This window comes from Ambystoma mexicanum, chromosome 3p (assembly GCF_040938575.1).
Source record: "Ambystoma mexicanum isolate Mex_15411 chromosome 3p, UKY_AmexF1_1, whole genome shotgun sequence".
NCBI classification, from domain to species: domain Eukaryota; kingdom Metazoa; phylum Chordata; class Amphibia; order Caudata; family Ambystomatidae; genus Ambystoma; species Ambystoma mexicanum.
The window spans coordinates 46450815-46477463 of record NC_090925.1 but is presented as its reverse complement, the minus strand read 5'-3'; the positions used below and the strand labels follow the sequence as shown (position 1 = coordinate 46477463).

Here is a 26649-nt window from a genome sequence, read left to right as displayed (position 1 = left end):
TTACAATTGTTAACTGGAGTGGTCCCCTGGCACTCTGGTGGTTCTAAAAAAAGGAAGGGGGGGGTGAGTGAGTGGGAATAAGCTGGAAAAGGGCAAGAGAGCAGTGATGTGCTGTTGGCAGCCTCAGCCCGGTGGGTCAGTTGACTGGGCTTGCAGTGTTTTACGGTCGGTAGTCGTTGTGTGCTGTTGTGCGAGTCTATGTGTGGTTAGTTTTGTTGTTGCAATTTATGAACAAGATAAGCAGTACATCCAGTTTCTTTTCAAGTAGTTTGTGCGTTAATGTGTTAGTGATGTGTATGCACACCCCTTTTGTGGCACATAGTACATTTCTGGTGACTGGCAGCCCTTCTGACATTGACTTGAATGTTGGGGGCGGGGATAATTCTAAAACCAAATCACAAACTGGCATTTCACGCTGCCCCGAATTAAAATGCCGATCAAAATGGGCGTGTTAAATTAAAGCTGACCCCACCCCTCTCCCAAAAGTTAGTTGGGTGCCTCTCCACATAAATGGAAACATGCCAGAACGTTAAAGGAATGGTGCAGTTAGAAATATTACTGTCCCTATGGTTCGGCCATGTGTTTTTAACCATACGTTGATCGATCGCACAAAAATTTCCTATGCACCTTACCAGAGTTTTCGTCTTTTGAACACAAGCGAACTCAGGCAGCAGGGTGCAGCCATCTTGTGATAATCTTATCACTTGCCGCATCGCCCTGGGTGACCTGCCTTTGTGGCACTAAATCATATCCCCCTGAGCCTGACATCACCAAATCATTGATATTCTCCGCCTCTCTCCGTGACGTTACTGGGCAGTGTAGTCAAACGCGCCCAGTCGTCACCTACACGACTTGACGGAGAACCCGGAAAACAACACACATCGTCTCACAGCACAGCGCGTCACAATTAGGAATATAAAGCTGTACTTTAAAAGGAAACAGCAAGACTGTACAATTGGTAAAGTACATGTATTTCACATTAAACGTTTCGATAACATTCGGCTTCTGACATATTCAATCAAAATGGAACTTTTTTTCTTTGCTCTCGATCCGCAAATCCGCAAATATTTATCATGAGTCACGTGCTGTTCCTTTTTGGTACACATAGTGTTCATTTTGGGTAAATGAAGCACTTTGGTCGCACAGTGAATTGCAAGGATGGTGCATCAACTTGGCACTAGACCACCATAAAAGTTGTCATGTTGCTCCTAATCACTGGTACAGCGTAAGGGCATATTGGCCCTTGTCGATCGTCCCAAAGAATAGTCAAATAAATCCAATGATTCATGTAGCTGCAGCTGGCGATTGAAGAATCCATCGGTTGGGGTCTGGAATAGATGACAATGGCAGGATGTTACCTGTTTCCAAAATATAAAAATAAAAATGTGTCTCAGTAGCCGATCTTTATTACAATTAATCATTTTCTTTATTAGCGCAGAGGTGACACAATGTGAACCGAGAGAATACAACGTGGAATATCAAAGTACTCAGCTATTTGGTTTCGAGGATAGTGCATTGGAGTATGTTGAGCTCTAAACGTAATGCATAAACTGAGGCAACAATTCGAGGTGCACACACAATGTAATGATTTATTAGTGTAGAACCAGGGGGAAGCGAGTGGTGGTCTACATGTGTGTCGATGCTGGACTGCTCATTTGCCCGGTAGAAAGACCAGCACACAAAGGTTATACTAGCACTTCATTGCAATATGCCACACAGAACAAACGAGTACAATGTAACCCAGCAATAACGGTCAGCTATTCGTATTTCGACTAGTTCTGGTATAAAATCGTCTAAAGAGAAATATACATTATATTCGGCATTTCCATCTCTTGGCGTAATGCACACCCTAAAGCAAACTCCTCCGTTCGTGTCAACGATTTTCATAAACTGAACTTACATGTAACTAGGTCCAGTTTCAGAATGGACAACCTTATCATATCATACGTTAATACAACCCTGCTTCAATTCAATCCCTTTCAGAATGGTCCCTGTCTCTCAATGTCAAAAAACAATAGAACCTTATACTGTGTGTGCGACGCCTGGGCCTCCCCAGCTCCCAAGCAAAAATTCAAAGCTGGTGACCTTCACTCACAATGAAAATACTTTCTTACTTTGCAACATCCCGTGTCAACGCATCCATGAGAACTTGAATTTTGAAGCATGGGCCCTGGAGGAAAAAATTGGTGGCTATCACTGCTCGCTGTTCATGGCGCTGCTGAGGGGTAGGGGAAACTTGCCAATGACAGAATACCCCCTACTCCAAAATTATAGTCGATGTAACACAAAAACTGAGTCAAAGTGTGTCTAGTAATAGGCCCACCTCTGCTTATCTCACGGCCTCCTACCCCGTGGCATGTTTTTACAGTCAGTACTTCTTGCGTGCCTAGTATGTTATGTAGCCTAGGTCTCATCCCTTGTGTGTGACAAGCAGATATTCAGCTGTTTGGGGAACTGTATGGCAAGGCAACTGCCAAAACCCAAAGATTCTTACACACTGTTATCCATCGGGCACTAACACGATAAATGAAGGTCCCACAGTAGCTCAACTAAACGGTGAAATGTGAAAGGAGTGTTACATTGTATGTCAATCGTAATAATTGTACTATTTAAAAAAAAACAGACTAAGAGGATAGATTTCATAAGAAAAATTGCATACTTTATTTGGACACTTTATAAAAACATTTTTGGCAAAAATAAAAACAGATGGTAATCATTTGTACCGGGATTCAAATTGTTCAACGCGCTCTGCTTTGGGTGGATATGGCACGTTGGCAATGTTTTGTGGCAATGTATGTGTGCTCTGAACAGATTTGCGCTCAATTCCATGAGTATGCATCTCTACGACATTAATAATAAGTTCTTTCACAAAATCGAATTCCATTTCCTCATATACTGGTTTGACCACCCAGTTTTTGCTTCTTTTTGTAAAGGCCATAGTGTAGCGAAGCATCCCTAAGTTTCCTGCAGTCCTAGATTGTTCACTCCCTACATTCTCGTTATGCGCTAATACCGCTAGTAATGTCCTATATTTCATGCCGCTGATGCCGAAATGCAATCTCTTTGGCCTGTACTTTAGGCACATATTGTGGAACACCTACAAATCTCCTGTGTGACAGAAGATCTCTTGATAGAGATTTATCAAACACAATCGTCTCAAGGGCTTTGTGTGGAGGTGAAGATGGAATCAACCACTTCTTCTTCCGTGCCTGCTCTGGGGACAAAGGGACACGTTCACATTGGTGGAAATGTTGGTTTTCTGTCCAGTGGTGAACATTGGAACAGTGGTGCATTAGTGACCGCCATTTTTCCAGTAGAATTTCCACAGACCCATCACATGTTTTGGAGCTCCACCAAAGATGGTTGCTGAAAGACTGGGACCACTGTGAAATACTTTCCACACCTTTTTTTTCGCTGCAGCCGAGATTTTTTTTATTGATTAGTTTGCCAACATGCCATACATCAAATTGATGTTTAATATTTGGAAACTGCTCTCTCATTGTCTTGGCTATTGAAATGTGTCTGTCCGTGGCTATGAGGTCGATTTGCATTCCCCTCAATTGTTGATATTCAAGTGATTTTATAAAACCAAGTTTCTCCATGGCCTCTGAGGATTTACATTGGGACACCTGCACGACCACCAAACTCACAATTTTCTTACTTTCCATGTCCTGAAAATGGTATGTGCTGTACTTAGCAGAAAATCCGGGGCTGTCACACTGTCCATCGCCGGCTAGCCTGAACCGTTTGTCGGAGAATGTACTTTGAATCAACAAGTGTTCAATGTTACAAGCTTCACTAATGGCAGGGAATAGATAATCACATTGGTATTTGTAGTACTGCATTTTAGAAATGAAATGTAGTCCCACAAACTGAAAGAAACTGGATAACTTCGTGAAACTAGAGCCACTGAAAAGTAAAGCTGCTGCACACAGTAGATTGCCAGCTGGCAGTTTCCCCAGCATCGGTTGAGCGGACCATGAAAATGTTTTATGTAACTTTTCACAGGTGGCATGTATTTTGAGGTTACTGCCTTGTGTTAGACGAGTCACATTCACCAATGGCTTCCCCCATAATTCCCCTCTCACTGAATGCACACATTTCCGCATCTTCATAATCTCCATCAAGGTGCTGTTGAATACTATGCATTTGGCCTCTTTTATTAGACTGTCATCCTGCATCACTGTTGTTTCTGACTGAACCGTTGTGGACATATCAGCCAAAGTGGACATAATATAGTTGATATCTTTGTCTAGTTTGTCGGTCAATAGTGTTGATGCCTCAGTCTCTGTCATTTCAACATCTGTTACTTGACCATGGATAGGAGAAAACATCAATGTCGACTGCTTTTTGGGGGGCATTTTTTTGGTGGGTGTTGATTGTGTCAAGTGCTCTGCGAGTAATGTAAAACTATCTTCTATACATTCAGTTTCATTTTCATCTGGTGGAGCAGTCGCATTGTAGCAATGGTCCAAAAACACTTTGCTGGATTTGCCGGTCACATTAAATTCATTTTCTGGCCATTGGACAAAGGCATCTCGAGTGTGAAGACGCTGCGCCTCATTTAATTTGTGTCGCTGTCTGTGTCTGCACAGTCCGTAATCCATCGGGCAACTACAGGATAGATAGGAAAAGGGATGTTCAGTGTAAATCCAACATACAGTATCATACAATTTACATAAAAAAGCATATCATGAAGGCCTCAGCACAAAACAATTGCTAAAAATATAAACTGTTTATAACTAACCTTATTTTTCTTTCTTTTCTTTGAAACCTTCTTTACTCTAACATCACCATCAGCAAGCTGATGCACCGACTCAGATCCACGTGCCTCCCGTTCAATATACGGATCTTGTATACATCCCTGGAAAAGAGTATCCATTTAAAATAAGTCATTTGCATTACATATAAAATTAGACCGACTTTCTTTTGTTAGAGGGTACTGTCAGTACGCATACCTCTGGCTCCGGATCAACTACAAGGGATGATGTAATTATAGTGGACGCTCCAGCAACTCCCTGAAACACAGTACTTTCATTAGTATGGATGAAAATATTGGAAACTGAACACACACTTTGGGACGATGACAAAGGTACATATAAATATTAGACCACAAATGAAACGTTGTGTACAAGAATTACACGATATGTAAATATGACCGGATTATCTGATTCGATGGAACTGTCAAGACCCATACCTCTGGTTCCGGAACAACTACAAGGGATAATGTAATTGTAGAGGAAGCTCCAGCAACAGTACTTGCATTAGTAAGGATGCAAATATTACAATTGAACACACACATTGGGACGCGGACAAAGGTACATATCAATAGCAAACCACGAATGAAACATTGTGTAAACATATGTCACGATATGTAAATATGATCAGATTATATTGTTGGATGTAACTGTCAGTGCCCATACATCTGGATCAACTACGAGTGATGTTGAAATTGTATAGGACGCTCCAGCATCTCCCTGAAACACAGTACTTGCATTAGTATGGATTAAAATATTAGAAACTGAACACACACTTTGGAAAGACGACAAAGGTATATATCAATAGCAAACCACGAATGAAACATTGTGTAAAACAATTACACAATATGTAAATTTGATCAGATTATCTCATTCCATGGAACTGTCAAGACCCATACCTCTGGCTCCGGATCTACTACGAGGGATGATGTAATTGTAGTGGACGCATCTCCCTGAAACACAGTACTTGCATTAATAAGGATGAAAATATTGGCAATTGGAAATTGGAAATTGAACACACACATTGGGACGCGGACAAAGGTACATATCAATAGCAAACCAGGAAAAGCATTGTGTAAAGTAATGACCCAATACGAAAATATGATCACATTATCTCAAATTCCATGCATAAAACAAGTCTGGAACAGAATAGCTAAGTAAGATTACCCGATACGCACTCGAAGTGGTTGATCATTCCAGGTAAGACATGGATGTTGAATCTTGTTGCTTCATATTCGGTGGATAGGCATAGAGTTGTAAAGGGAAAGTATTATTTGATTTAGAAATGCTAACATTACAAAGTGGCATGTAAGGAGACTGAGTATGAGAAAAGTATGCTTATGTAAATGCATAATATAGCATAGTTATCTGTGACATTTACACCTAAAATACCAATCAATCCATTTGGTTACCTGCACACTACCGCAAGGCCTAAAGCTAAATCCGGAAGCTTGACTCACCTGTGGCGGCATGTGAACGAATAAAGTCGGAATAGGCGTTTGGGAGAAATTTTCGAGTCGTTCTCAGTTGATTCTTCTTTGTGTACAAGTATGTGTCGTACATATTTGGGGTAAAGTGCAGGCTGCAGATGCGGTATCGATCACCCCTCTTGTCCTCCAAGACATTTTTTACTCTACTTTCAAGCTCTTCCAGTGGATATCCGCAATATCTGACCCATTCTCTTATTCGATCAACAGTCTTAAGGAATACATGCATTGTAGTGCCTTCAGATTTGTCATGGGTCTTAGAAGGGCAACCGAAAATAGAACATGCAGGCATTGTTGTAAATTCTGCAAAATAAACTTCAACATTATTCGAAATTTATTTTGCATAAAAATGTGAGAAAGAAGGAATTTGACGATACATTGTTCAATGCACGCTTTCTTTTGGGCACCACAGCAAAACCAGTGCAGAATGGGCGGCTACGTTATAGGATAACTTTCACAAACAATTAATTGATGTGTTGAAAATCAGAACATGTTACTCGTCCCTTGAATGTACTATTGTGCATGAAAAGAAAACATGCTTATATTATAGACACGTTCCGCAAAGGATGCAATTCGATGCCAATTGACAGTGATAAAAATTGATATATCGATAACATAACAAATGAAACTCAAGTCAATAGCAATGAGACCAATGAACATAGCACTACGGAGTATGTTACTTCAAAATAGATGGAAATTTAACAATGAAGGAGATATGATTAGGATACATGCCCTTACCTTGACCAAAAAACAGTTAGATTCAGCAAGCAGAGTAGTTAGTGGCAGGCGAAGAGGGACATGTTCACAGGTAGCACACTAACGAGTTTGCTCGAAGCGGTCACAGAAGTTCACAGATAGCACAACAAAGAGCAGATTAGCATCGGTCACCAGGCTTCTCAGGTAGCACGTTCACGAGTTGACTTGAAGTGCTCAAAGATGTTCTCATGATAAATATAAAGTGGTTTATAAAGAATTACAAAAAGGGGTGTTTTTTTTAATGAATGACGTGTATATGTCGTGGTATTATATGGATTGCAGGGGGGCGGCCTGCTTCAAGCGGAGCCTGCCTGGAGACACGGGGTCTGAGGAGGCCTTGTGAAGAATGACCCCTGCACGAAAGATAGCTTTGAGGTGTACATGGCCTTTGGCACCTTGGCCATTTGTGCCCCTGACAGCACCCCTTGGCAGCGCACATCCACTTGTGCAAAATGCCTTTGATAGTGGAGGGGGGATGGATGGGCATAGGGGCATGCAGACAAGGCACCGGAACACTGCTGAATGGAGATACACTTATGTGGATTGCAGGGGCGTAGCCTGCTTCGAGGGGAGCCTGCACAGAGACACGGGGTCTGAGGAGGCCTTGTGAACAATGACCCATGCGCGAAAGATAGCTTTGAAGTGTACATGGTCTTTGGCACCTTGGCTGTTCGCGCCCCTGACAGCACCCCTTGGTAGCGCACATCCACTGGTGCGAACTGCATTTGATAGTGGAGGGGGGATGGATGGACCTGGGGCATGCAGACAAAGCACCGGAACACTGCTGAATGGAGACACACTTATGTTTATTGCAGGGGCGCGGCCTACTTCAAGGGGAGCCTGCCTGGAGACACAGGGTCTGAGGAGGCCTTGTGAACAATGACCCCTGCGCGAAAGATAGCTTTGAAGTGTACATGGTCTTTGGCACCTTGGCCGTTCGCGCCCCTGACAGCCCCCTTTGGCAGCGCACATCCACTGGTGCGAACTGCCTTTGATAGTGGAGGGGGGATGGGTGGGCCTGGGGCGTGCAGACAAGGCACCGGAACACTGCTGAATGGAGACACACTACATTCACTTAAAAACTGAAACAACCATTGATAGAAATGTTGTGTTTTATTTTGTTTCTTATTTTGATGGCACAAAACTACTACACATTGTAAAGGTCTGGTTGCAGCACAGCGAGGGAAAATCCCCTGTACTGACCGCTGTCACTGGGGAAAGTTTCTCTAATGGCAACAACAACACTGGCGGGTATTACTCATCGAACGCGGTGTCCAAGCCTCCCATGAAGCCACCATGTAAACGAACGATAGGCCACCAGCCTGTACCACCTGTGAAAGAGAAAGATAGAAACTGTTTTTAAATGAACAAGATAAGTGTATTAAACCTTAGTTGTCAATGACAATTCAAGTATCCAATGGCATTTTTGCCAGAAGAAATGCTAACTAGACACTGCACAGTATTGAATGACTTTTATACGACTATTGCTAGAGAATTGCAAGACTAAATTGATTTGACAATGATATATTGAAGTTACGAGAATATAGGAGACAACCATGAAATAGTAGTGGCCTAACTGACATCACAGCCAGAGTAGACTTACTCGTTACTTGGATTACGAGGGCGAACTGTTTCGTGAAGTTCGTGCATAAGGACCATCGAAATCCTCAAAACTGACCGTGTGAGACAGGCTGCCCTTATGTCTGACAGCTCGGTAACGCATTGCAGCCGTATCCCGCATTCCGATATGTAGTCCAAGCATTCAGAGTTTTCTCAGCAGCAGCAGTTCTCCTCCTCGGTTGGCATTAGCGTGCACCGATTGCAGGTACACCAGGTGGAAATGCCGTCCATGCGACTAGGCCGAGGCTCTTGATCTGTTGAATCGTCCTCCCAACTGTCGTCCGAAGCCCCATCGTTTCTGCATCTTTCTCTTTCCAGTAATTCCTCCTCTGAATACTCGGGCTCGTACTGGTAGGGCATTAATGTTGCCGTTGTGTGGTAAACAAACAAAAATAATTTATAGCGATGGTACTGGTATCTGTTCACACAGGCTACAAGCAACGAAGGTAGCTGACCAGAGCACAGAAACGAGTCACAGAATACTCAAAGAAATACAGTGACAGGAATGGAATAGAAAATCTGCTGTTGTGTGTTGTGAAACGGTCTGTTTATACTTATTGAGGAAAGAGGCGTCCTGGCATTTCCATGGCGACACGTCATTAGCTGAAGCGCAGAGAATGTGGACTCGAGTTGTGCTATGGCGTTGTGAAATGGGCGGTAAACGTCTAGTGTTGTCAGATTTAGGGCAGGGGGATATGATTTAGTGCCACAAAGGCAGGTCACCCAGGGAGATGCGGCAAGTGATAAGAATATCACAAGAAGGCCGTGCCCTGCTGCCTGAGTTCACTTGTGTTCAAGAGACGAAAACTCCAGTAAGGTGCATAGGAAATGTTTGTACGATCGATCGACTTATGGTTAAAAACACATGGCCGAACCAGAGGGACAATAATATTTCTGACCGCACCATTCCTTTAAATAAATCTTTCATTTGCCACCCATCCGTCAGTAATCAGCATGGATGTCGCAGAGTTCTCTGGTACAGCGCCAATCACCTTGACTTTAAAAAGGAAACAGCTTCACAATGGGGGATGAGGGTGAAGGAGGGCACAGTGCATTGCATATTAACATGTGACCTGCTGCAGTAGGCAGCCGCCTGACCTGTCAATCTCCCGAGCATGTCTATTACCTAAAGGGAAGGCTGGGGTGACAGCTGCCAATCAGCCTGGATTCAGCTCAGTGCCGCTCACAGGCACACTGCTCAGTGGCCTGCGAGGGGTGGGTGTAGCGGATTGCAAGCTGCAGACAGCACGCGGCTTACGCCAGCACGCTGCACGTTCAAGCGAGCTCACAGCTCAGAGTTCCCGTGAGGCGGGGCTTCGACAGGCAGTGACAGGAATGGCTGGGAATAGCCCTAGGGATTAGCATGGCCATGGGCACATAGTCAATCAACACCCACAGACTCTCTGTCCCTCCTCATGTGTCCTTTCTTTAGGTCCTTTGCCATATGCAGTTCTCCCTACGTGTACTTACAATCTGAATGCAATAGTTTGGGCTTTATAGGTGTTACAAGTGACACCTAATAGCCCAAACAAAAAATTTGCAGACAGAGTACTGTAAGTGACTGCCATACCACGATACATGAGCATGTGGTGTACACCAGGCTACTCCGCATGCACACTGGCTCAGGGGATGGATGAATCACAGGGCAGTGACCGCCAACCTCTTACATTGGCTCATATGTCGATTGTGGGGGATCCGCATATCACTGCTTGCCACTGGCTACATGGAACTATTTGGCCAGGCCAGGGAAATACTAACTCATGGAACACGCAGAACTCTGTGGCAAAATTTCAAACTCTGAGCTATATGCCTGATGTCAATGCAGATCCCTGGCCAAAAAAAAAATACAAATTGGCATCCCTTCTGAAGGCACCCAGGCTAGACAAAAGCCTCGCACACATGGAAAATCTCGACATCTCTGGCACACATACAAAATCACAACATCTCTGGCATACAAGAATAATCTCGACATCTCTGGCACACATGGAACATCTCGACATCTCTGGCACACATGGAACATCTCGACATCTCTGGCATACATGCAAAATCTCGACTTTCTAAAAACATTAGACTCAGAAATAAAATGTCAACCTTCATTTCCAGCAAACATGTAAAAGTCGACATGACTGCCATACATGTAAAATCTCGCCTTTCATGCCAAATATGAATATGCTCAAGAAAATATGCCTAGTGCACATGTAAAAAGTAGACACCCTGCCAAAAAATCCCTTCTACACAAACCGTGCCTGCCACATATCTTATCTTATCCATACTTGTAAAGCGCATCGTTCGCCCGAGGGCATCATGGCGCAACAGCCGCAGAGCAACAGCCAAACCAGAGAAGTCAGAGAGTACTAGAACAGAAACGTTTTTAACGCCCGCCGGAAACGAAGATGGGCCTCAATGCACGCAGTCAGAGGGGGAGAGAATTCCAAGTATTTGCGGCAGTCACTGAAAAAGCACAGCGCCCGACTCAGGAGAGCCTAATCTTAGGAGTCTGAAGGGAGCGAAGAGACCTAACACAGTTATAGGGGCAGAACTTTGTTTGAAGATATTCTGCGCTTGTTTTTTAGAAGGCTCTATGAACCAGACACAGCAACTTGAATTTAACGCGCTGTACAACTGGGAGCCAGTGATGCTGGCGAAAATGCAGAGCCATATGGGTGCCAAACGAAGTGTGGAGTACTGCTTTTGCTGCCATATTCTGCAGTAGCTGCAGATGATGGAGAAGGTGTCACGGAAGGGCCAAATAAAGTGCCATACAGTAATCAATATAACGGATTACCAAGGATGATACCATTGGGGCATGAGATTCAGATGGAATACAAGGGAGCACTTTCTGTAGACTGTCCAATTTGAAATGCATATTCTTACAGGTAGAAGATACTGGTTCGGCCATAGATAACAATGCCGTAATTTTGACACCTAAATCCTTCACCAAAGAAACGGGTGGGTGAAAGGACCAAGACTCTCGGGCCAGAACTCAGGAGTCCAAAACAAGGAAGGGGTCACTATGCCAACCACCAGCACCTCAGTGTTCTCACTGTTCATCTCGATCCAATTCATGGCCATCCAGTCTCCAACTGCCTTTAATCAACTCCTAAAATGACCAGCTGACTCAGGCTGAGTTAAATCAAGTCGGACATTAATTTGCACTTCGTCGGCATAGGAGTAGCACAAAAAGCTGGGTGCATTGATAAAGCCAAGAAGAGGCTAAATGTACACATTGAACAAAGTGGGAGACAATGAGGAGCCCTGCGCAACACCACACAGAAATGGGACAGGGAGGGAATAAAGGTGGTAAAGACACAGATTGTGACGACCCGCCAAAATGGAAGAGAACCAAGCCAAGACGTGACCAGAGAGGTCCACGGCAGCAAGACGGGCGATCAGGGTAGAGTGGTCTATGGTGTCAAACGCCACTGATAGATCTAATAAAATCAGGGCCCCCGAACATCCCTCATTGGTCAACCAGCCAGGCCAAGTCATCAACAACTGATACCAAACCGATTCAGTGCCTTGGCCAGGGTGAAAATCCGATTGAAAAGGATCAAAGAACCCAGAGGATTCCAGGAAAGGACTAAGGAGCGGGGATATCAAGGATTCAAGCACTTTCATTGAACAGGGAAGCAAAGAAATAGGACGGAAGTTAGACAGGATTGACGAATCCAGGCCAGGCTTCTTCAACAACAGAATTATAAGGGCATGTTTGAGATTATCCGGGATCAGCCCTGTCGAACAAGAGTCGCTGACAGCTTTGGCTAGCCACAGAGCAATGTCATCAGAATTTCTTTTAAAACTAGAAAGCGGGATGGGGTCACAGGGTGATGCAGATTTTAGACTTTTTATAGCAGATAAAACATCCCAGGCTGAAAAGACCGGGAAAGAGGACCACATGTAAAAGGTGTCGATTACATACAGCTGTCATGAATGCCTGTCAAAGGGAAAAGACTCAGCTTAGTGCCAAAGGTGTTTGTACATAAAATATGCTTGTCTGGCAATAAGAGACAAGTTCACCTTACAGCCGAAAGAAGACACACCCTATCAAGAGTATCTAGCTGCCTAGGGTGCATTGACTTGCCTAAAGAAGCAAATGTGGTAGAGATAACATATCAAAGATAGGCAGCATTGTGGGGCGTGACCAACAGCCGTTCAGTGTAGACGTACTGGATTCGTGGGCCGTCTGCAATAATATCCTGAAATCCTCCTTTCATTTTGCTGGTCGCATGAAGAAAGTTATACTTTGCTCCCGAAACAGTGGGGGACACACTGGGGGTCATTCCAAGGTTGGAGGTAATGGAAAAACGATGCCGGTAAAGGATTACCGGAATCGCATACGGCTCCGGCATATTCCGACCTAAGAAACCCTCTATTAGAGGTACCGTTATTAACAGTGCCTCTAATAGCGGCCTGGGCGCGGGCACGTGGCCCATCACACCGCCAATACCGGCATGCCGTTAATCAGAGGAAATCACAAGTTAGGCGGACAAGCAAATACCGGCATCATGAAGGCGCCAATAGGGGATACCGGCATGCCGGTAATACCAGCATCGCACACCAACCGTAAAATGCTAAGTGCAGTGTTCTCAACTGCCACAGGTGCACCCAATTAGCACAGGTGGAGGCAATGGAGTCTGGGCCAGTACAAAAGGTGCAGACCCACACACCACACCCCTTCCCACACCAAGATGATTCCAATACTAGTAGAAATACTGGAGCTGGAGGACATGCTTGCATTGCCACACCAGCAACAACAACAACAGCAACAGCAGGCACCACAGAGGAAACACAGGAGGAGAAGGAGGGTGAGACAGGCCCAGCATGCCCCACCAGTGCAGCCAGCGTTATCACGCAGGCAGCCCCCAATCCCTTGCATCAGAGCCAGTCCTTTCAACCTAACCCCTGAGCAGATCCACACCCTTTACCGTCTGGACCGGGACACCATCACCACCATCGTGGACATGATACACAACGACATTGTCAGCCTCATTGAAATACGCACCACCATCCCCCATCTACTGAAGGTAATGTCTGTGCGCCACTTCCTTGCCACAGGCACCTACCAGCACACAATGGGGCACATGCATGGCATATCACAACTCTTATTTTCTCGCATTCTGCAGCAAGTCCTGGATGGCCTCCTCAAGCACACAAGGGACTACATATCCGTACCACGGACTCCCCAGGAGATTTTTGATACAAAAGTTGGCTTCCATGCACTGACAGGCACTCCAAATTGTATAGGTGCCCTCGACTGCATCCACGTGGAGTTGGTGGTCCCGCATGTCATGGAGGTGGTGTACCACAACCGCAAGCAATACCACTCCATCAATGTGCAGATGGTATGCAACACCAGCAAGATTTCCCGGATCAACTCATGACTCTATGGTCCTGCGGAACTCCACGCTACCACGCTTCATGGAGCGACATGCTGGATGATGTGCCGGGCTGCTTGGTAAGTTGCATCCAGCACATGGTATTGAAATGGGGGGAGAGATGCACACACCAGTATGGTGTCAATGTTGATGTGACTGCACGATGTGCACATCACCAAACACTGTGCCCCAAAGCATCCCAAACGGAACATGACACCCAAATCCCATAGGAATGAAGTAAGGTCGACACCTATAACAACATGACTAACAGTAAACCACCCCACATCCCACAACATGTGCACCACTCATCAGCGGACCTCACCCTCTGTAACACCATCCAGCAACATGCAGTGAATATGCACTATGTTGCTGTCTCCAGCAAATCACCACACAGGACAAGCATCCATGGGAGTGCATTGAACAAAACCACCAAGGCAATCCACTGTCTGTCACAGGTCCGCCACAACCACAGGAATGCTGCATGTCACCATGGGAAAAATCAGTGCTGAATGCTTGACATTGCAGAGCCTACTGCCAACGCTCCCAGTCAGAAAATCATACAGAACACAACACATCACAAATTAGATGCATGAGCAACAAGGCGGCAGTGCACACCGTGTATCATCTTGAAGATGCAACCCACACCATTATTCCATGGCACAGGACACATAGAGGGCCTAAAAATGGCGTGCACACAACCAGGGACATGTGCATGTGACCAACGATAATCTGCAGGCATGTGTGACTAGTACAGCTGTCCATCATGAATCGACTGACATATACCTCTTTTTTGCCTGCCATGCAGGTGACAGTGGCTATCCCTTGAAGCCGTGGCTCCTCACCCCTGTCTGAAACCCACAGAACAGGCACGAGGAGGACTACAATCGATTCCACACCCGTACCCGTGTGGTCATTGAGCAGACTTTTGGCCTGTTGAAGGCCCGGTTTCGCTGCTTTAGCCGGTTGGGTGGGGCACTCCTCTACAGGCATGAGAAGGTGGCCAAGATCCATTGTATATGAATAAATGACATATGCGCAATGATGAATGTCCACTCAAGTCAGTTTTTTACACAACTGGTGTATTGAAATGTACAATGTAGATTAAAGTGCACTAACCCTCCACCACCCTCACTCCCTCCCCCACAACTCCCCCACACACCCTTACCCCCTTTCCCCTCCCCCCACAACTCCCCCACACACCCTCACTCCCTCCCTCTCCCCCACAACTCCTCCACACACCCTCACCCCCCTCTCCTCCTCCCACAACTCCCCCACACACCCTAACCACCCTCCCCCTCCCCCACAACTCCCCCACACATGTCCCAACAAGTGTCTATTGATTTAGGCTGGCCAGTCTACTTCCTGCCCCTCCCTGGAGCTGGTGGCGGCATGTACGGCCGGCGCAGGGTACGCAATGACCTGCAAAGTGGGCTGGTCTGTGTTGAGCTGGAGGACGATGGGGTGGCCGCCAGCTCCATTTGGGGGGCCGGACGGTCAGCCTCCATTGCATCAGCAATGCGGCTGAGGACCTGCCGCAGGGATGATACTTCCTCGCACAGTCTACTTGTATTTTCTGCAAATATCTCGCCCAGGGAGGCGGTGTTATCGGCAATTATCTTGCCCAGAGAGGCAGTGTTTTTGCGCCACTCCTGCCTTGCTTGGGTATTATAACTCACAAATTGACGCACAAGGGCAGTCAGCTCCTCCTGCCGCTGCGGCCCCACCAGTACACCCGTGGAGGTGGAGGGTGCTTGGGGGTCATGTACAACTTCTATGGGCTCCACTATGGGACTCATGGCCCCTTGGTTGTACTCCCCCGCAGACTGCTCCGGGGTGGTGGCATTGTCAGACTCTAATGATGTGATCTGGGGGGATGGAGCTCGACTTTGAGGCAGTTCTGAGGAGTCGTCCTCCACGGGCACCCACACCTCTTCCTGCACCTCCTCCTCAGCCAGGGCTGCTGTGGCTGCCGCCTCCCCGACTGAACTGGACTCTGCTGAGTGTGGAGCTTCAGCTGTGTCCTGTGGCAGTGTGACAGGAGTTGCGGGTTCTGTCTCGACGGCCCTTGGCAGCACCAGTGCCGTGGCATCTGGAGGTGGTTTTCTCGATGGTGCATGGCGGGCCTTGTGTTGGACCTTTGAGGTCGAAGGCCTATTACCCTCATCCCGGGCCCAAATCCGGGGTGTTGTTGGCTGTGGGGGTGAGTCCCGTGCCTCGCTGTTATGGTCTGTGCCTGTGATCGTCGAAGAGAGGGACGGCATGATTGATGGTTTGATAAGCATCATGCATACATTTGTATAATTGTTCATCTACACATTACAGGGTAATAGGCAGTTGTGTTTGGATGATCATGTTGTTTGCTACATGGGTGGGTAATGCAGGCATACGTCGGGGTCACTCATGTTGGGGCAGACGTATGGTATGTGACATGCATATTTCTTGGGGCCTGCATGCAGTGTGACTTATGCCATTGACATCTTAGTGTGGTTTGTGTAGGGTATGGCATTGCCTTGCTGCAGGCATCTGCATGTGTCTGTGCTGTGTACGACAACTTTTCTGGGAATGTGTGTGTATTGGGCCATGGATTGCCTCTTTAGACAGACATATTGGTGGACTATCATAAGACTCTGCATTACAGTGTTTTCTTAGGGCACTCACCTCCGTCAGCCGATGATGTGGCAGCACACTCTATGTCTCCCACGCCTTCTATGGACTCCATGCCAATCAGGCTAGCTCATATGTCCTCCCACCGGGACAGCTTTATGGGGGAGCTTGCTCCTCCACATGTGTACAATCAAAAGATTGAGGGGAATACTTTAATCGCTTCAAGGTTTGTCCCCCCTAAACATCTAGTGAAAGCTACTTGACTTAGGAAACTCGTGGCCCCTATACTGAACCTTCAAGGGCAAACGAAGAACACCACTGGGTTTAAACCCACTCAGACATTAACAAATAACATCTGACTATCACTATCAAAAATCACTTTATTAAGACCATATATGTTAAACAATGTATTCAATCGTTTTCGTTAAAAAAACATTCTTGCAGACTGCTAATTGCCTACAATTTTCAATTCAATAAAACACACAAAGTGCAAAAAGTGCTTTCTTACAGACCACACGTCATTCATTCGCTGCCTGACTCATACTCAAATCACCATTCACTGGAATGAATACACCTGTCGAATATAACAATACTAAGAGCTCTCGGAATTCCGAGATGCTCTCACACAACCCTTAGTGTCTTGGTTAGGGGAATCCTTGCTACTCAAGGTTCTTTTTAAACCAATAATTTACTCGTCAAAGTTGCCTTAATAAATGACAACATCTTAGCCCAACATGTTTCGTTCTACAACAAACAATTACAGTAATATTAGAACTTCTTCAGGGGAGAAAACACATTTGACATACAAATGTTCTTTCTCTTTCGTTCGTCGTGGTGATAATGTTCTTCTGTGGCCCGTGGTAGCTATAATGAATAATGCTGACCACGGTGTAGTAGGCGCGTTCTCCTGGTAACACAGCCCTCTGTGGTAGTAACTGTCACTCGCAATCGGAAGCTCCATAGCCACAACTTCGTGGGAAGTACACAAACCGTTCTTTAAAGCCTTGCTGTACTGAGCGCCTCTGTTGGTATGCCGCTGTCTTTACAGTCCTCGATGTCTACGCTCAGTGCGACATCCTCTCGATTTGCGTCCCGAACTGCTGCCTTTAGAATATTTCCAGAGGTTCCGTATCGGTCTACTGCATTTCCGGCGTCCTGTCCGTAACGTAACTGTCACCGGATTTGCTCCTCCGCTAGTTGACATGGCCTGGCTTCTGTTGGCCGAGAGGATGTTGCGGACTCGGAGCCGCAAGTCATTCCACCTCTTCCTGCAGTCCTTGATTGTGCTGGGGGTGTTACTGACCGTGCTTACGCTAGTGCCCAGATCTCCTTCTTTATGATTATGGCCTCCCTCTTGAGGCTATGGGCAAACACGGCATCTGCATTTTGTTCCAGAGTCTCCGCAAGCATGGTCAACTCATCTTCATTAAAGAGCTCCTTGCGCTGGCGGGAGGTGCCCTCTTCACAGCCTTGGGCATTGTGGTTTTGTAGTGGTTAGGATTTCACACACAGCAGTATCCTACAGGTCCTGGCTTCTGAGTGTGGCAATGGATTGTGTTTTTAAAGGTGTCCACCATGCACTTTCCCGTTCCTATGCGATGACGCTACTTCCGGTTCTGCTTATTTACGGTGACCGTTATTAGCGGTGACCACTGATAGCGGTCACCAATAATAGCGGTCACCACTAATGCCATCTTGATTAATGCCGGTAGTGCAATCTGTGCTTTAGTTGATAGCGCTAAGGGCCTTTTTCGGGACTTTAGCGGCATGCCGGTAATGTCATTACCGGCATGGTGCAAAGCTTGTGCCCGCAAGGTTGTAATGGTCCTCTATTAGCGGTCTCTGACCTACACTGGCACAGTATTTACTCCATGCCGGTACGGACAGTTACTTACCTCCAACCTCGGAATGACCCCCACTGTCTGAAGATCGGAGAGAAAAGTGTGGTGAAAGCGGTAAAACCTGTCACTGCGACAGGGAGGTGCTTTCTTGCCTGAAGACCCGGGAGGCCATGGAGGGTTGGTCACTGGGTCCCTAGAAAATTAACATACCAGAGGTGCTGGGTCCGCTCAGAGTGTAGCAGGGTGTATTGGAACTGGAGCAACAGCGGGAATACGAGTCGCTGTGAGGTAATGGCCCCTAACACAGGAGAACGGGTGGTGGCTGGGCCGATGGTGACAGAGAGAGGAGGGGATCAGCCAGCCAGCCTGCTTTGCCAGCGGGATCCTGTGGAGACGGAGCATTGCTGGCTGGAGATTGGAGGTTTGGACAGGTAAATAATCTGATGCCACACTGAATGGTGCCTCTGTCACAGTCTTTGAGTCAGGTACCGAGACGAGGAGTAGCTTGCGGGCAGAATGGCAAGCTCAATGATCTGTAATAAGCAGACTATTATTAGGTGCATGTATCACAGTGCATGGGTGGCAGTGGAGGTTGGCGATGCCAATGAGACTTTGATGGATTGAAGTGTGAGCCCTCCAACCTGCTGAGACTAACAAAGAGGTACTGTTCAATCTCAGTGCCTGAACTAGGCTAGATGGACAAAGAATATCCTGGTCACTTGACTACGGCAGTTTGGAGATGACACCTGACACATGATCACAGGGGGTTGTCTAAATATCATGACTCTGAACTACACAAAATGGTCAAAGGACAAACAGAAAATGGGGAAATACATGAATGCAAAACATAAGCAGCGAAGGCAAGGCAAGGAACTGTGGTTGGGGAAAAGGAATGCATGGAACCTGGTGGGGATGGGGGAGTCAAGCCGGATAACTTAATGGAGGCCATCCAGGCCACCAGAACATCTGTGGAAGGCAAAATCAAGTATATTGTTATAGATGTGTCCCTGGTCCATGCAGATCTATGCAGGGTCTGCGAGAGAGTAACAGAGATGTAGCAGAGAGTGAGCTCAATTGAAGATGATCAAAAACAACTCAGGAATCAAATAAAAGACCTAGTAGGAGCAACAAAGACTTTAGAGACAAAAGTACAGGATGTGGAGGGGTGCTCTCAGTGCTCTAACATGAGCCTGATAGGTTTGCTCAAAGGGATGGAAGGACCAAGTGTAGAACTGTATGTGGAGAAGTCGTTCCTCACGAAATTACATCTGAAGGGTCTTTCAAAATGGTTTACTGTGCAATGGGCAAACAGGGTGCTGTGTAGAGCCCTGCCATCAGGAGTTCTGCCAAATGCGATTGTGGACAAAATACTAAATTTCAAAGACAGGGACGCCATCCTGCCAGAGCCATGGAAAGCTTTGCCAGTTTGAGGTGGGCAATACAAAAAATGTGCATTTACCTAACTTCATGTTGGAGGTTCAGATGCAGAGACAATCCTGTGACAAGGTGCAACGGCACCTCAGAGTGATAAACTTGAGGGACGTGATGTTCTATACTTCTTTGTGACGCCACAGTAAGCTTGGAGTTGGCTGGAATCCATGGTGCGAACACTCTGAACAGCGGGGAGCAGATGTGAAGGGGACACTGCAAGCTGGAGATTCATCTCTGACTTATTGTTGGAATGTATTAATATCAATGCAGGGAAGACCCCAGAGATTGAGTTTTAATTGTCTAAATGGGGTAGATAGAAAAAGATGAGACCACAGGAGTGGGTGGGATGGGAGTTTGGATGGGCCGGTCTCCCGAACCCACGGCCCCTCATCCATGGGTGCATGGGTGAAAATGGATGGAGCCCACAGAGGGTCATTGAGACAGGAGAACAAGGGGGTGGAGGTGGGTGGGGATTATGGTTGTGGTTATTGAGAGGGAGGGATTGGGATGGGATGGGCAGGATTTGAGGGAGGGAGGAAGGGAGAAAAGATTGAAAGGGCAATTTGTTGATGGTTGAAGAGAGAACTGTTGTAGTTGCCATGTCTGGTACACACGCAGGTAGAAATTGCCAGAAAGGTAGGAGAGTATAGAATCAGAGAAAATGGGAGATTCAGAAATGTTGTGACTTAAACAATGGGAGGTAGCTACTTAAAGATCAGGACATGGAATGTTAAGTGTTTGGGCAACTAAGAGAAAGGCCTCAGGATGAGGAATATTTGGAAACACAAGGAGATACAACTAGTGTTGTTACAGGAGACGCATCTACTGAGGGGGTATCTAGGGTACTTCAGAGTCAGATGGGGGCAGGTTGTGGGATCATTGTACTCTTCCTACACTAGAAGAGACTTGATCTGGGTGACTCCTGGGGTTCCCATAAAAATGTATAAATCCTGGGGGACACGGAATGGAGAACTTTTAGGCAGAGAATTGAATTATTGTGGAATCCCATGGGAGTGAAAGTTAACACAAATGTGTTTCAGGTGGTGGAGTAATATGGAAGAAATTGACAGCCGAATTACAAGGGAAGAGTTTGTTTAAAAGGGACCAGACATGGGGTCCAGACGTGCCATGATAGGAGTAGGGCTGGCCTCGCTTGGGGAAAAGATCTGTAGGGCAATAGGGGAACTGTTTGCGGTTAGTAAACCTTGGGGCTCTCCCTAGGTCTTATCTCCCTTCTCTGCAGTCTAAGTAAAGGCAAGTGGCTTTGGAAAAATACTCGGTCCCCTCTTCATCTCGCTATGCTCTCTATGTTGCACTCATCTTTTGATTCTGCTTTACTTATTGCTAAGAAATCCTATTTCTCCGAACTCCCACTTTCTTTATCTCTCCACCCTCATCCCCTCTTTCAGCTCCTCCACAATATTCTTTCTCCTAAAGCCCTGATCCGAATGTTGTCTCGCCCCTCTCTTCTTCCGATTTTGCAAGCAACTTTACTTCTAAAGTAGCTTATCTTCACTTAGCTTTCACCCCTCTGCTACTCCTTCCCTTTCTCTCTCTCCTGCTCCATCCCTACACTCCTTTTGATTATTCTCTCCCCTTGCTGACTCTGACACATCTTCCCTCTTAACTCGTGCCCACCCTACTGCCTCTCTTTCTGATTCTCTGCCATCTTCTCTTATCCCACAAATATATCCGTATCTTCTTCCTTACCTTACCTTTCTTGATAACTCCTCTTTTGTACATTCTTGCTTTAATGCTGCCTTTTAAGATGCGCTCATTCTTGCTACCTTGAAAATACGTTCTCTTGACACATCTAGTCTTTGAATTTTTGTCCTATTTCTCTTCTACCTTTCCTTTCTAAAATTCTTGAATGGGCTGCCTACTCCCAAGTAAGCCGTTATCTGAACCTCCATTCTCTCCTCCCTCCTCTGCAGTCTGGGCTTCGTCCATCTCACTCTAGAGAGACTGCTCTCCTACATGTTTCAAATTCTCTCCTCACAGTCCGCCACACCAAACTTCCTTCCATTCTTATTCTCCTCTATCTATATGCAGCATTTGGCACTGTGGATTATTCTCTTCTCATTTCCGCTCTTTCCACCTTGGGTATCTCAGGGTCTGCTCTCGATTGGTTCCGTTCTTACCATTCGCTACGGAGCTACTACGTTACCAGGGCTAGTTATTTTTCTCCCTCAATCCATCTTCTTTATGGTGTCCCTCAAGGCTCGGTACTCAGGCCTCTTCTTTTCTCCCTTTACACTTCTCCTCTTTCTGCCCTCATCTCTACCTTCCATCTCTCTTTTCATTTGTATGCCGATGACACCCATATATTTCTCTCATTTTCCTCCTTTGATTCTGCTCTTCACTCTACAGTTTCAAAGTTTCTTTCTGCTGTTCAGAATTGGATGTCCTCTTATTTCTGACATCTTAATCTCTCAAAAACAGAGGTTCTGTTCTTTCCTGCTTCAACTTTTTTTCCCAAACCACCCCTCTTTCCTTGCCTCCATCCTCTCTTCCCTTTACACCATCTGCACGCAACCTGGGCATTATTGTTGATCCTTCTCTCTCCATTCCTCTTCATATTTCTTCCGTTGCCTGCTCTTGTCACTGCGCTCTTTTTATCATTTGTGGTGCATGCCCCTATCTTTCTTTTCATTCTACGAAACTTTTCTTTTCTCGCTTGTCTTTTCCCACATTATTGTCCATCTTTATTGTTAGGTCTCCCTGCCTCTCACCTTCTTCCTCTTCGTTCAATTTATAATTCCTCTGTTTGTCTCCTTTTCTCTTTAACCCCTATATATGCTACCTTTTTTACATGGTGAATTGTACTGTTTTTTGATTTTTATTATTGTTCAGCTCCTTTGGCGAAAGGTACTCTGTAATTCAATAGAATGATATGAAATAAATGAAAAATGGGAATGACGTATGGGATCTCGAAAGGCCTATTTCTTTCATACGTGGAAGTGGTTCATAGACTTGCTAGCATAAGGGGAGCTATTCCAAAGAAACTGGAGGATAGCCCAGTGAAGCAGGAAAAGGGAAGAATGTCACTCATATTTCGGGCACGGCAGGTAGCGGAATTACGGAAAACTCTGGTCATAAAGAAAAAAGTGGGAGGGAGCTATAAGTTCACAGATTTAGGAGGAGGAATGGATTAAGAAATTGGGAACAAGTGAAGACAGTTTCATGGAATGAAAGATTTTAATTAATCCAATTTAACCTATAAACAGTGTATATATGGCACTGGCAAAGCTACACGTCATGAATGCTTCTATAACACACGATTGCCTGCAATGTAGTATTGGCCCTTCAGGGTTTTGGCAATGGTATGGGATTGCCCAATTGTAGGAACCTATTGGAAGAAAGTCGTTTCACGTATTAATACGCTGTTAAAAGGCAACTAAATGTGTACCCCGGAAGTATGCTTGTCGGGACTGATCCTGGGAAAAAAGGGATAAGACCAGCAATAGGATAGCACAGTTTATGATGATTTTGGCTAAAAGACAGAGAGCAAGTTTTGGGAAATTCCCCAAAGGGTCATTGACGAGGCAATAGATTGAGGCTATAAGACCGAGAGTCTAGCGGAGGTGGAGATCTTGCGAGAAAATCAAAATCCAGGCTCGGAGGATGGGGTGGAACTGGACGTGGGCCAAGTATCGAATGAGCTCTCCTCTTCCCCGGATCTAAAGCCCCCACGAGCAAGAGAACAGATGCAGGAATATGGGAGGGAATGCGATAGGCAGAAAGAGAAGATGACAGGGTAATGGAGGGGGTGCAGCATGGGGGAATACTATTATGTATGTGATCACTAGAATAAATCAGATGGATCTTCTTTGATCACTTATTGATTGAAGGATGATGCTGAAAAGACATGGCTTGTTATTGTTTGAAAAATTAATAAAAATAAGTAAAGAAAAAGCATAGGCAGGGTTCATAGTCAAGACTCCCACAATCTCTGCAATTCCTGGCAAAGGAATTACATTTTGCACGAGAAAAAACACGCCCACATATTTCAGTTGCTAAACATATTTTAGCTCGTCAATGCTATAATGCAAGGCACGTGTGAAGCGCAAGCGGGCATGGATACATAGGGACGTAATACACAATGATATGACCTTTTTTACAAAGATATAATAATATATGCTGTGAAGTAGTGTTTTTCAGTGTCCTGAGAGTCCTGCACCCTAATGGACATTCTTGGAACTCACTGATATAATTTTACATCGAAATTAATGTATTTTCCATAATTTAATATAATACCAACTTTTTAGCAAAAATTGCATTTTTGTATTACACAAAAATACCCTTACACATCTATTTATAAGACACATCTTTGTCATCTATTTTGTGTCCAAACGAGTTAATGTATCTATGATTAAAAAAACATTTACCAGAAATAAAAAATCTTCATAGTATTCGTTCTTGCCTAAATATTTCACAAGGCAACTTTATGTGGATTTGAAATGTTTGGGTAAGGAGGATTTTTTGTGATAAAATACATTGGTTGAGGCAGCAAATACGTGATAAAGATTTGTATTGTAAATAGACGTGTACGGAACCCCCAAGATCTTCAAGAAGGTATTATTGACTTTTAGCTGCCCCCCTTGATCCAGTTTTGGGACCTAGGGACCGTTGGGTCATTAATTCCATTTTTGCATACAAGAACATATCCTTTTATACACATTGTGGTTTGTATTTATTTATTTATTCATTCAACATTCTTATATCATCGCGCCACACACCCGTAGGCCTCAGGGTTGTCAGCCACGATTCATGACCCAGAGTTCTACATCTCTCTTTCTGTGTATATTCAGTGTTTATTCCTCGGACGGGGGGAGTGGGGGGGAGGGGTTGTATAGTGTTATCCTATTTTGTTATTTTTGCATATGGTCTAAAGCATATCTATTTTTATATAGAACATTGATCGGACATTCCCTTTATTTTAGACTGTGTTACCTTGTTGGTTGGGTTGCTACTGGCTCACATTCACACGCCTCTTGAGAGTATAGCCTTCCCCAGCCGGCGTTACCAGAAAAGGCAAAGGCACTATATCTTGACTTGTAGCAGTTTGATGGTGGATTAGGTGCTTTTGCCACTACTGCCCCTTTCCTCCCTTTTACTCCTGCCGGATCAACCTACTTTACCACGTAGTAGCTTTTATGGGGTACCTTGCTTTCAGCATGTCGGGGGTAAGAGGATATGCTGAAAAATGACTTTGACCTGTTTCCACTTATTGTCTTGGAATCTATCATACATTATTGCTGTATTGCTCTGCCCCTTTCCTTATGCTCCAACAAAATGCATGTAAAGATCCACAAGCCTTTGATGCCAATTCATGACACATGTGGTTGTGTCTTTTGGTCTTTATCTAACTGTGTCTGACTGGATTGTGTAATATATGTTCTAATTTGTGAATAATCTTGATTTTCAACTAACAGTGGAAACATTAGGGTCATTACGAGTAAGCCTGCCAGGAACAATGCAGGTAAAACGGCTGGTATAAGCGGCTCCGGGGTATCTGGTCTTTCCATCGAGAAGGTTTCCACCGAAACCTTTTCCAACAAAACTTTTGAATCGAAAATATATGCATCGAATGGATATATGGGTAGGGTAAAGGGTTAATTTTCATTGTGGTGGGTTTATAAAGGTATAAGGGTAAAGAAAAGGGGCATTGGGGGGGATTTTCGATGCAAACATTTTCTATAGAAAAACTTTTGTTGGAAAGTTTTCATTGAAAAGACCATAAACCCGGCTCCAGCATTGTTTCCGGACAGGCTTACTCTAAGTCTGCTGGTAGGAGCAATGAACTACCGGCAGGCCTGACCTGCCAGGAGTTCAGGCCCCTACCGGCAGACTTTTCACTGAAGCACCAGCGCCGTTAGTAATGGTGACGGTGCTTCAGTGTTCCCATTCCCATGGAGTCCTATGAGACTTCATGGCAATGGGAACTTGCGTTTCCGCCACAACCCGAAATATCCCGGAATAACCGGGAAAATGGGCAGCAAAAAAGGTAAGGCGCGTGTACCGGTGAGCCGCTGGCCGTACCGGCGGCTTACCGGCAAACTCGTAATGAGGGCCATGATGCCTTCCAATGAGGGGTCGAGTTGGACTCTGTGTCATGAACGAGCACCAACATACGCTTCTAATTTGTATATCGTCTACACAGGCAAAAGTTTTATTTTTTAATATAATGTTTTCTTGTGTTTCAGCAATTCTACTGATGCAGTAGAAAGTCTAGAAAGGTAAGCTTCGTCTTTCATTTGAAAAAGGGACTCTCTCTGCTAAAATGCAAAGCTGTCAATTAGCCCGCAATTTGCGGGTCAGGCCTTTAATGACATGGGAATTTGCGCTCCCGAAACAGCCTCAGCTAGTCACACAAGTATGGCCTCATTGCCGTTGATGCTGCTAAAATGTACACCTTTCTCTTCTCCCTTTGCATTAAATGCACACCACTGTTGTGGGATCTCGCATGTCAAGACGGCTGACGTGAAGCCTTCATCCTGGACACTGCGGTCTGGCCACATATCTGGCGGTCTCTTCCCTATATTGCTTCTTCTGTGCATTGCTTCTTCTGTTGGTCCTCTCTTTCGTTGCAACCATTAGATTAGCCCACTCTCAGGGCATTTCTGCTCATCCTTCCCCCTCTGCAGGGACATCCCTGGATGTGGCAGAGTAAAGTGTTGTGGCCTAAATAGATGACAGGACGCTGTAGGGTTTCTAGCAGTCTTTATTGACTGGCAACAAGTGGAGAGGTTCTAAGGCGGCCTGGTGGCGCGGGGCG

At 45.5% G+C, this 26649-nt stretch overlaps 1 protein-coding gene across 2 annotated transcripts in view; it reads left to right on the top strand.

Moving 5' to 3' along the window:
• Positions 1 to 26649, top strand: part of LOC138580117 (arginine-glutamic acid dipeptide repeats protein-like) — a 259197-nt gene that overhangs the window by 132610 nt on the left and 99938 nt on the right. For both annotated transcript variants that reach the window (XM_069650395.1, XM_069650394.1), the window contains one exon: positions 26078 to 26110. In XM_069650395.1, the coding sequence (XP_069506496.1) occupies positions 26078 to 26110 (33 nt within the window). The remainder of the gene's footprint in view (positions 1 to 26077; positions 26111 to 26649) is intronic.